Source organism: Amphiprion ocellaris, chromosome 2 (assembly GCF_022539595.1).
Source record: "Amphiprion ocellaris isolate individual 3 ecotype Okinawa chromosome 2, ASM2253959v1, whole genome shotgun sequence".
Taxonomy (NCBI): Eukaryota; Metazoa; Chordata; class Actinopteri; family Pomacentridae; genus Amphiprion; species Amphiprion ocellaris.
Window position 1 is genome coordinate 11,093,002 of NC_072767.1, and position 11,717 is coordinate 11,104,718.

The 11,717-nt window shown below is 39.5% G+C and overlaps 1 protein-coding gene across 1 annotated transcript; it reads right to left on the reverse strand.

The window, feature by feature from the left end:
- Positions 1 to 200: 200 nt before the first annotated feature.
- On the reverse strand, positions 201 to 10,978 carry dohh (deoxyhypusine hydroxylase/monooxygenase). Its single transcript, XM_023263397.3, has 6 exons — positions 10,840 to 10,978; positions 7,840 to 7,946; positions 4,500 to 4,667; positions 4,010 to 4,086; positions 2,936 to 3,185; positions 201 to 1,787 (listed from the first exon to the last, which is right to left on the reverse strand). Exons 2-6 carry the CDS (start codon positions 7,943 to 7,945, stop codon positions 1,477 to 1,479), a joined length of 912 nt encoding a protein of 303 aa, XP_023119165.1. The 5' UTR covers position 7,946; positions 10,840 to 10,978; the 3' UTR covers positions 201 to 1,476.
- Between the last annotated feature and the right edge of the window lie 739 nt (positions 10,979 to 11,717).

Sequence of the window (11,717 nt, forward strand, 5' to 3'; positions counted from 1 at the left end):
TATCAGGATCAGACTAATTCTTTAGACTTTTTCCATCAGTAAGTTTGTCCTCTTGGTCAGCAGTAACAGCTAGGAAAATTTCTAGCTTCTACTGCTTAGAAAAAGCTAACATTAACATGGATTAGCAACCCTGTTACTATGATTAGAGTAGGGTTAGCAAACAACAAATAAAACATGGAATAAAAATGGTACCATTGATGTGTAAGCTGAGCCAATCAAGCCTTTGATAGTTTATTACCTAATACTGATCAATATGGAGCAGAAAATTGTAAAAAAATAAAGAAGACATTTTTCAAAAATTCTGAAGTCCAAATGTCCTCCAGTTCTTGAATGACCCTTACACAAACCATTCAGTAAACAATGATATCCTATATGAAAGCACTTGTGTTCTGTAATAGTACTCCACTCATTTTTTTCAGGTTCGTCCTCTACTGTGCCACCTGTCTCAAAGTATAAGTCCAAAAACATTAACTGTGAAAACAAAAATAGTTGCCCAAGGTAGAAAAAGCATCAGTTAACAGATGTGCAAATAAAGTGAGAAAAAATGCAGTCCAGAGAACTTTAGCTGTAAGGCTCAAGTGATTAAAAGGTTATAGTGAAACTGAAGCTACAGACAACATAAATGCAACATTGTTTTAATGTGACATACAGCATACACTTTGCTATCATTAAAAATAGATCCTGTTTCACAGCAATCTAGGAACAAAGCAACCAGAAAAGCACAAGAGACTGACGCCCTACCTTAATCTTTGTACTACTCACTATAGAGTATCATAGTTTGGATTTTCAGACATACTCTAAACCCACAAAAAAGAAGGTGATACATCTTTGGCTTATATACGGTAACTAGTTATTGACATTGAGCTGGCATACACAAGTGTATTGTGGATCAGAATCAGTCCATCTAGCATGGTTTCTTCTCCATTCTACAGGACTGTGTGATGATACAGCTCAAAAAACAAAAAGTAAAAAGAAAGAACCATGCCATCAAATAAAGAGCCTTCAAGCTCAACATCATAGCATTGGTTGAGCCCAAGGCTAAACAGAGTGTGAGCAAAATGGAGATTCAGTAACTTCCACAAAACTCATATAGAGAAGAATTATGTGAAATGGAAAAAATTCATTGAAAAATAAAACCTCAAAGTTGTAAAGTCAACCATGAGCTTTTCAAAGTCCCACAGATACATACACTGTTTATTGTATGTATTTGAATGCAGTTGTATTTTTGAGAGAGAAACGACACCAAGGGCTCTGCTTCCTCTTGTCCCCCTACAATGTATAGTTTGGGCTTTAACAATTCAGTTTTTGATTTATGTGGTATGTGAGTATGAATATTTTCCATAATGCAAGGTATCATCCCATGGGATGCAAAAGTTTTATTGAAACAAAGCTAATTTTCTGTGGCTTTCTCAGCTGCACAAGGAATTATACAGACATAAATGTCTTAAAGAGAAAAAGACCTTTCAGTTTTGACATTTAACCCTGTAACCTGACGAGACCATCTGCATACTGGAACTGGCCACTGTTTTCATACTCCAGCATGTCAAGAGCAACCTCACAGCTCTCCTTGACAACACGTTCTTGGTCTCCACAGTAATGCTTTAGCACATCAAGACACTCGTCTTTGCCAATGGAGCCAAGAGCCTCAGCTGCTTCATGCCGGACCATGGGGTTCTCGTCGGAAAGTTCCAAAACTGAACGCAGGGCAGGGACTGCTGCAGGGTGCTGCATCTGACCCAGGACGTAGCCGATCTCGTGACGGAACAGAGCACTCGAGCACTTCAGGCCTGGAGACAAAGATGTTTTTTTTACTTCAGCATCAACAATTTAATTTTACTCACCAATTTTGCCCTGAAGTAGTGATTTAACCAGCCAGTCCCAGCTTGCTCCATTCTTTGTTTTCGTCCCTGCTGGTTTGCCTGCTGTTGTGGTAGTCCTTGATGTTATTTAGCTGACTCGCTAATGTGTAACTAGTCTCACCTCCAACTCCACTGCAGTAGTGTACAATCTCTTCACGGACAGAATCAATGGCATCCTTGTTCTGCTCTGCAGTCTAGGTGAGATTGGTATAGCAGCACATGAAACAGTTCTCAACCTCCTGCAGGTTCTAATTGCTTTGGCCCTCCAGCTCAAAGTGAATCTCTCCGAGAACAGAAAAAGGACTATTGTCAGCTCAAGACTGTTGAGTTGGAGACCGTCCAGACAAGTGGCTCCAGAGAGGCAGCTGAATGACATTACGGACCGCCACAATATCAGCCTGAAAAGCCTGCAGGTAATGAAACATGAGACAGAACCAAGCTTTTGATAGGATGGATCGGGGCATTCTAGTTATCAGTGACTGAAACTGTGAAATTAAATGTTAAATTATAGCATCTCTTTATGACAAGACCTCCACAATTCCTCTGAAAAATCAGATAATGTTGAATAAAGATTGTCAACAATGTAAAATTGGCCTGACCCTATGTGAAATATAAAAAAATTCAGCAGAAATGATCAAACTTGTTTCTTTCCACTGAAACAGTTTCACAATCAGATTACTGAATAAAACCAAGGTGCAATCTGACAGGTGTCTGTGAGTATAAAAATAAAAAAAAAAACAAAACTATGTGAGCCATGCAGAAATCATAATTGTCACCCATCACTGGTCAAAAAAACACGTGTATCAAGGATTTTGATGCTGGTAACTCAGTTTCTCATGGCATCCATACGTACACCAGTTAGCGCCTGCATATGTTGCATGCACATATGCTCCATGTTTACCATGAACTGAATCTTTTTGATCACTGATTGCAATTCAATTCACGGATAACTAAATCAAAAACTGAAGTCAAAACATAAAAAAGACCAAAAGTTACCAGATCTTAAATTAGAGTTTGGCTTTTTAATGACTGCAGTGATGCAGTGATTTAATAAACTGTTACGTGTCATAGCCTACCATCTCCCAGTGCCAGCACAGCCTCCTCAGTACCCAGGTTACGCAGAGCAAACATGGCACGGTAGCGTTCAAAGAGTGGCAGACTTTGATCCAACAGTGTGGAGCGCAGCTCTGACACGTCCTTCCGTGCTGCTGGAGGGGCTGGGTCTACAGAGCAGTACGGGTTCTTATCTGCATCCTCCAACTGTTTCTCTCCTCCACTCTGCAGCCATTCAAGCCGACGAACAGCCAACTGGCAAGTCTCTGCAACCTGCAGAGATTTAATATTGGGTTTTTTTGCCTGATACACACATATTGTTTCAAATTTTCTGATGTGTCTTTCTCCATGGTATGAGGAGTCGAGACTGAAGCACAGTCACAACCCAACCAACCACATGGGAGACACATTGGCCTCGTCTCATGGGCTTCTCTCAGATTTATTTTCTTGCCGTATCAGGCTTCTAGTGCCTTAATGACTGTCAAAACCCACTATGACATACAGAGATAAGTTGTTGCGGTTTTATGCTAACACCTCTTGCTCTATCCCAAATTTTTCATCTATTTTCTATTGAGGTAGTGGAGCTTTTATTTATATGTGACAAAGATACACAGAGCAGTGGTACTCAGACTTTTTCTGCCAGGTCCCCCTTCGGAGAACAAAAAACTTCCGTGCCCCCCGAATAACTTTGTACATATACAAAGTGAATATGTATGTGTGCGTGTGTGTGTATATATATATATATATATATATATATATATATATATATATATATATATATATATATATATATATATATATATATATATATATATACACCCCCGCAACAGAATGCCACACTCTATTAGCTTTCAGCAAAGTTATATTGAGGTTATATTGACTTGAACTTTATCTACAATTAATCACTACTGTCAGTATACAAAGGAATAAAGGATTCCAACTTTACGTATCCTAAAATAAATATAATCCTTTAAAATTACTTGAACAAAAATACAAGCACAATTTATAGTGTTCCTTTGCATATCTTTTAAAATGGGGTTACAATGAGAATATGGTGCACTGTTTGCGTATCTTCTATGTTGTAGTCACGCTCCTACCTCTATCACAGGATCTTGACTGTACTCTTTCAGAAGGTCCAGAACCACAGAATCACCAATTGCTCCCAGGGCCTCCCCTACAGAGACACAGAATGTCAGACAGGTACAGCACTGTTGCTGTAGTTCTCATCTGCGTTTGTATCCTGAGTAGTTTAATTATTCAAGCTAGTGCAGGGTTCATTAAAAACAAGTCCATTTTTTGGCCTCAAGTACTGCTGCTTGCAGTTTTTGTGTTTCATGGGACGAAGACAAATCAGGCTACTAGATACAAAAGGGCTGAGGTACTCATTTGTGGTCTTTGAGTGCCCTCTATTGGCACCTCAACATTACTGGTTTAAATAACAGCTTCTTCCTTTACAAGTATTAAACTGTACAGCTTGTTGGCAGTCTGCATTAGTAAAGTGATACTAATAATGTGCTCCTTCAGTGTATGTGTGTTTGGTAGTGAGCTGACCCTTTTCATCCCCATACTGCCTCAGCACATATTTACCTGCTTCATGCCTGACCATCGGTTCCTGCTGTGTGTCTCTCAGAACAGCTGTCAAAGTTGGAATCGCCCGTCGGTCCTGCATCTGTCCCAGGCAGTAGGCCAATTCATGCTTCAACAGGGCTGATTCATCACTGAAGGCCTTGCTGATCCATTCAATAGCTTCAGGACCTGACACACACATTACAGTTCAAGTTCAAGTTAACACAGTGCAAGACATGACAGACTTTCTAAAGCTTTAATCTAGAAGAATTATTTTTGGGGGGAACATCTGAAAACATGCTACACAGTCATGAACAAAGGTTTACATAAACTTGTAAAGACTGTGGATTTCATGGCAGTCTTGACTTTCCAATTATTCCACAACTCTATTTTTCTGTAATGGAATGCCTGAAACGTGTTTGACACACGCATGCACGCACGGTATACTATAGATCCTCTGGAAATATTGCAAATTTTACTTGGTCAAATAACAACTGTAGTTATCACTTTTGGTGATGCAGAAAGTTGTTAACCAAATTTTCTTAGTAGCATGAACTCGTATCTTCTTGTGACTGATGACAATTGACTACAGTTGCTGACTTCTGAATTAATTTAAATAGGGCCCAGTTGAAACAATCATTAGATTCAGCCACAAACACGGCAGGGCGAAAGTCTGAGTACTAGAGTAAAGATCCGAAGAAGCAAATCATTAACTTGAACAAGTCAGGACAGTCACTTGGAGCCATTTCAAAGCAGCTACAGATCCCAAAATCATCTATGCCAATAATTCTCTGTAATTACAAAGTACATTACACAGTTGCATCACTGCACAGGAAGAAAACCCAAACTATCACCTGCTACTGAGAGACAACTGGTCGGGATGGTGAAGAGTCAACCAATAATCCCCCAAAAACAGGTCTACAATGAATTAGAAGCTGCTGGAACACAGGAATCAGTGTCCCCAGTCAAGTGTGTTTTACATCATCATGGATGTAGAGGGTGTCGTGCTAGAAGGAAGACCTTCCTCTTAAAGTGACACCTAAAGCGTTGACTAAAGTTTGCTGTGGATCACATGGTCAAAGAAAATGCCTTCTGGAGGAAAGTTCTGTGGTCAGATGAAACACAAAATTAGCAATTTCGCCACAAAGATCAGAAAAATGTTTGGAGGAGAGAAGTTGAAGCATTTAACCCCAAGAACACCAAACCGCCTATCAAGCATGGTGGTAGCAGTATTATGCTCTGGGGCTGTATTGCTGCCAGTGGAACTGGAGCTTCACACAAATAAATTGAATAATAAAGGAAGAGGATTACCTTCACATTCTTCAGGAAAACCTAAAATCATCAGGCAGAAGGTTGGGTCTTTGATGTAGCTGGGTGTTCCAACAAGACAATGACCCCAAACACACAAGAAACGTTGTAAACAAATGCCTAACTTAGGCTAGAATTAAGGTTTTAGACTGGCCTTCCCAAAGTCTTGACTAAAACCCCATTGAGAACCCGTGGACTGTGCTGAAGAAACAAGTCTGTCACAAAGCTAACAAAGTAAGTCTGACTGTACCAACTCTGTCAAAAGGAGTGGTCAAAGACACAACTAGAAGTTAACCAGAAGCTTGTAGACGAATATCAAAAGTACCCAGTGGAGGTGAAAATGGCCAAAGGACCAAATATTAGAAATACTGTTCGTATATTTTTGATCCAGCAGATTCTGTCATATTTCCAGAAGACCTGTAATAGATCTACGAAAGAATCAATATGCATGATCGTTTTTGTGACAAAGATCCATGTGTTTCAATTATTCCATCATAGCAAATACAGAGTTGTAGGAGTTACTTGAAACTCAAGACTTCACAAATGTATGTAAAGTTTTGCTCAGTACTTTAGCTGTAAGTTATTGCAAATGTAATATATAACCAGAACAAGTCCAATTTTAAAATGAGGTAATTTTATGTCAGTGAGTGTAACAAGAAACACTGCTGATATTATTTTTGCTGTTGGCCAGCATCTGACTGGCTTAGCTCAAGTTTTGAATTGGCCCTGCTAAACCTTAAGTAGGAAGGGTTAAAACACAACTACAGTTGTGGTCAAAAGTTTACATACACTTGTAAAGAACATAATGTCATGGCTCTCTTGAGTTTCCAGTTATTTCTACAACTCTGATTTTTCTCTGATAGGGTGATTGGAACAGATACTTCTTTGTCACAAAAAACATTGATGAAGTTTGGTTCTTTTATGACTTTATTATGGGTTAACAGAAAAAGTGACCAAATCTGCTGGGTCAAAAATATACATACAGCAATGCTAATATTTGGTTACATGTCCCTTGGCCATTTTCACTTCAATTAGGCGCTTTTGGTAGCCATCCACAAGCTTCTGGCAAGCTTCTGGTTGAATCTTTGACCACTCCTCTTGACAGAATTGGTGCAGTTCAGTTAAATTTGTTGGCTTTCTGACATGGACTTGTTTCTTCAGCATTGTCCACATGTTCTCAATGGGGTTTAAGTCAGGACTTTAGGAAGGCCATTCTAAAACCTTAATTCTAGCCTAATTTAGCCATTCCATTACCACTTTTGATGTGTGTTTGGGGTCATTGTCCTGTTGGAACACCCAACTGCGCCCAAGACCCAACCTTCAGGCTGATGATTTTAGGTTATCTTGAAGAATTTGAAGGTAATCCTCTTTCTTCATTATCCCATTTACTCTCTGTAAAGCACCAGTTCCATTGGCAGCAAAACAGCCCCACAGCTTGACAGTAGGCATGGTGTTCTTGGGGTTAAAGGCCTCACCTTTTCTCCTCCAAACATATTGCTGGGCACTGTGGCCAAACAGCTCGATTTTTGTTTCATCTGACCACAGAACTTTCCTCCAGAAGGTCTTATCTTTGTCCATGTGATCAGCAGCAAACTTCAGTCGAGCCTTAAGGTGCCGCTTTTGTCCTATGCTGCAACATTTATGGAAAAACAGAACTCTGACAGCACGCTGCTAGATGTAAATGACTTAATAGTTTTGAATGCAAAACACCAACTAACCCCACATATTATTACAATAACAAAGCAAGAATGAAAGCATGAAATGCTCCACACTGTACATCAAGCTAAATTAACTATCAAACTTAGTACCGTACGGAGTGAAAGCAACATTAACACAATTAGCCAAATATATAGCTCAAATATATTAAAGAAAACTTGCATTGTTCAACTGTGAACTAATGAATCTATTAAGGGATTAAAATGAAAGCCAACACAGTATCAGGAACAGAGTTTATGTAAATAAGACAATATGAATTGTAAACACTAATGTTACTATGCTTGTTCTGAAAAACTCAACATGGTCATGGATGTGTCAGTGTTTTGTGGATATTTACCTCCCAGGTTTCTCAGGGTGAATAAAGCTCTGAACCGCTGGGTCAGGTCCTGTCCAGGGTCCACCAGAATCTGTCCTATTGCTGCCACCTGCTCCATGCTAGCCATACTAGGAGAGACAGACAGCACCGTGTATTACCACTATTCATGTGCAACTTTTCCCCAGCTATTATTACCAAATATATTTATTTTAGCTCCCTCTTTCAACCAATTCAGTTGTAATATTCCAAACTCATGTGCTGAATAAAAATATTTAAATATTTCTAATGTGTAATATTAAAACATTTTAAAACAACGGAACAAAGGAAAATAATTTTTGAATACATTTGTAGAAAAAAAACAAAAAGAAATATTCTCTTGCTCATTTATTTTTATGCTATTTTTAAGTGTTTTCTAATCGAATTGCCATATTTATTTCTACTCATGGTGTCTGTGAAAGACGGTGAACTGTGATGCCACTGCTTCTCTAAGATGATAGAAACTGAACAACGAGCAGAAATTCTATACTTCACATACACCAACTCATACAAAAAAAGTTGAAAAATCTCACCACGCATCTTAATTGCTATACCTTTAATAGGTGCACTTTCTAAACATCATTTGGTTTCAGCTTAGAAATAAAATGATTTGTTGCTTTTCTGTTTAATTTGAGTTGAGTACCATCAGGTTAGGAAAAAACTAAAGAGGTGAGTTTCAACAGTTAGCAGTAAACATAGTTATAGTGATAATGAAGTCCAACATTTCAATCATATTTACTTAACACATCCCCGCACAGCTCAAGTGACTAGATATACCCAGTAGTGTGTGAATCCTGTAGTACAATATTGTAATAGAGTGCTTTGACTTCTGATATTCAGTAATTCAGCCTTTTGCAGGGAGCTGAATTAAAGTCAAGCCTATTGCTCTTAAAGTATAAACACCCAGTAATCAGATTACAGCAACACTGACATCTGATTGGACAGATCAGATGATTATTCTTTCACCGTTTCTCATCAGAACTGTCTGTAGCTCACCTCTCTTCTTAAAATCCTTCAGTCAGTGACGCAGAACTAATGTCTGGACTCCAGTGCTGGTTTTTAATTCCAGTTCAAGCACAGAAGATCCATTACTTTAGACAGCTGAATTAATTCAGATGACCATTATTATCTCAAATAAAACGTAAAAATGCTCATGTCAGCCTGCTTGCTGTCTTGGGTAGCTAGCTAATAAGGGATCAAGTTACAGAACACAAACTTAACTTCCCTAAAAAAATTGAAATGGTGATTCCGTGCCAGGTGCAGGCCTCCATATCAGGGATCCACCGACTGTATTCTGGAGATTTTAAGGTTCGCTTTGTACAGTAGGAGGAGGAGAAGGAGACATGTCCTCTGTGTTTATATACTGCAGATGTCGACTGACTGATCGAGCTCTGTGAATCTGTGCTCGATTACTTTTTCTCGGTGATGTGTGACAAATATGAACTTCATGCATGGAATTTGAATTGCGAAAACCGAATGTAGAGTTGAATTTTGAGGATTAAATTGAAGAATACAGTTTACACTTAAATACAAATTCAAATTATGTGACTGAAATTCTAATTTTGTTTAAATTATTCAAGTTGAGATGTAAAAATTCAAATCTAAATCATTCCAGTTTAGTTTCAGGGGGGTACAAACCTCTGCCCATACGTGTTTTTCTTATGTCCAGCCAGTTTACCACACTTCAAGTAATGAACAGAAACCCAAGTTTAGAAATAACAGTTTAACACTGCTCCCAACCAGGGCCAAAATGTTGCAGTTATCACCAGCTGAACCACTAGCATAACCAATCTCAGCATAAATGCATATTCATTGCTAAAGCCTGCTATATTGGATGTCAAGTAAATAGGATTGTTTTAGTTCGTTTAATAAAATGAACTGACCTTGCCCTCTGGCTTGCTAACTCTCGACCAACTGAACAAATTCATAGTATAACTGATCAAGTTTTAGTTGACTCATTGTTAATAATGATGGTTTCATACTGCAACATAACCATGTCATGACAAATCTATTTAAAAGTTCAGATCAAATAACAATAGCAATGATACTATTACTACTGCCAATAATAATAAAAACAGCAAAAGAGATCACATTCCTTCCATATTACCATCTCCTCATTGGCTCCCTGAAAAAGTCAGAATAGAAATAAAATCCTTCTCCTCACATAAAAGTTCTTAATGTCCACCATATGTTAAAGACCTTACAGCACCACATTATCCCAGTGGAGCACACAGCTCTCAGACTGCAGGCTCATGTGCATTTCCTAGTTTCTAAAAACAGAAAGGAGCTTCAGATTTTTGATCAGATGTTACTGACCTCACCTGCCTTATTTTTCTGTTTTCTCTCTCCCTTTACCCTCACCCCAACCAGTCGAGGCAAATGTCCACCTTGCCTTAGCCTGGTTGTGCTGCAGGTCTCTTACTGTTAAAGGGGTGGTTTTGTCCCTTCTACTGTCAACAAGGAGCTGCTGACGGGGAGTCACTTGGATTTATTCAGTTGCTCTCAACAATTTTGTACGGTCCTGACCTTACAATGTATAATACCTTAAAATGACATGTTGGGAATTGGCCCAACATAAAGAAAACTGAACTGAATTATTATTTTATGCTAAAAGCCAGGAAGAAGTATTACTGCTATGATTCTAATCAGCTAAACCCATTCGATACTAGAAATTAAGACGTAAATAAAGCATTGAGTTCACTTGAGGCCCATCCTGTTGGTGTTAAGTTGAAGGTGCTTCATGTGGTTGACAGCCCATACTTCCAGCTCACACCGGGCTGCAGCCACGTTTCAGGCCGCACGGTGTTCCTGCTGGAATTCCAGCTGAAGCTACAAAACACCACCCGGCTGTTGCTAGTGGTTAGCGAACTGAGTTAAACCTAGTCTTTCTCCAGCTAAACACTAACCACACCTATACGATGGAGAATTCACAAACACAACATAGGACGGTAAGAACAGTAGCAGCTGGTGGAGAGCCATGCTTACCTTCTGGACGTTGAGATGTTCCGCACCTCTCCGTCTGGGCTGCTCCATAGGCCACACCACACAGCTCCACTTGTTCTTCTCTCAGGTTTATCGGCGTTTAGCAGACAGTTAAGTTCTACATTACCGCCACCCACTGGTGTGGAGTGTATGGTGTTGATCCTCTGTAGGGATATTGCAAAGATTCATCCATCCATCCATCCATCCATTATCTATACACCGCTTAATCCTCATTAGGGTCGCGGGGGGGGGGGCTGGAGCCTATCCCACCTGACTCAGGCGAAGGCAGGGGACACCCTAGACAGGTCGCCAGTCTGTCGCAGGGCTACATATATAGACAAACAAGCACTCTCACATTCACACCTACGGGCAATTTAGAGTAATCAATTAACCTCAGCATATTTTTGGACTGTGGGAGGAAGCCGGAGTACCCGGAGAAAACCCACGCATGCACAGGGAGAACATGCAAACTCCATGCAGAAAGATCCCGGGAAAGCCGGGACGCGAACCAGGGACCTTCTCGCTGCAAGGCGAAAGTGCTAACCACCACGCCACTGTGCAGCCTGCAAAGATTCAATTGCTGGAAATATTCAAGGTACCAAGTTCATATTGTTATCTTTAATGAACACATTACACAAATCACTTAGAATTTGGTATAAATCACCTGAACTTTATACAAGAGAGATGGTAGAGATTGGAAAACGTTGAACACGTTCTAATTCAATGTTCCAAATAATGAAGACAGGACTGGACTGGAATGAAGAGTGGAGAAGGGTGGACCTCAAGAAGGGTATCAGAATTCCTAAATATCTGTGAATAGTATAATACAATGTGAAGAGATTTGAAGGAGCAGTGAGGAAAAAAAGTCAAGGTTCTGTTAC

Coding starts and splice junctions, on each gene's coding strand:
- dohh (XM_023263397.3), bottom strand. CDS start 7,945: ATGGCTAGCATGGAGCAGGTGGCAGCAATAGGACAGATTCTGGTGGAC. Junction 4,668..7,839: donor CACCCTGAGAAACCTGGGAG/GTAAATATCCAC, acceptor TGTGTGTGTCAG/GTCCTGAAGCTATTGAATGG. Junction 3,186..4,009: donor GTCAAGATCCTGTGATAGAG/GTAGGAGCGTGA, acceptor AAATCTCTGCAG/GTTGCAGAGACTTGCCAGTT.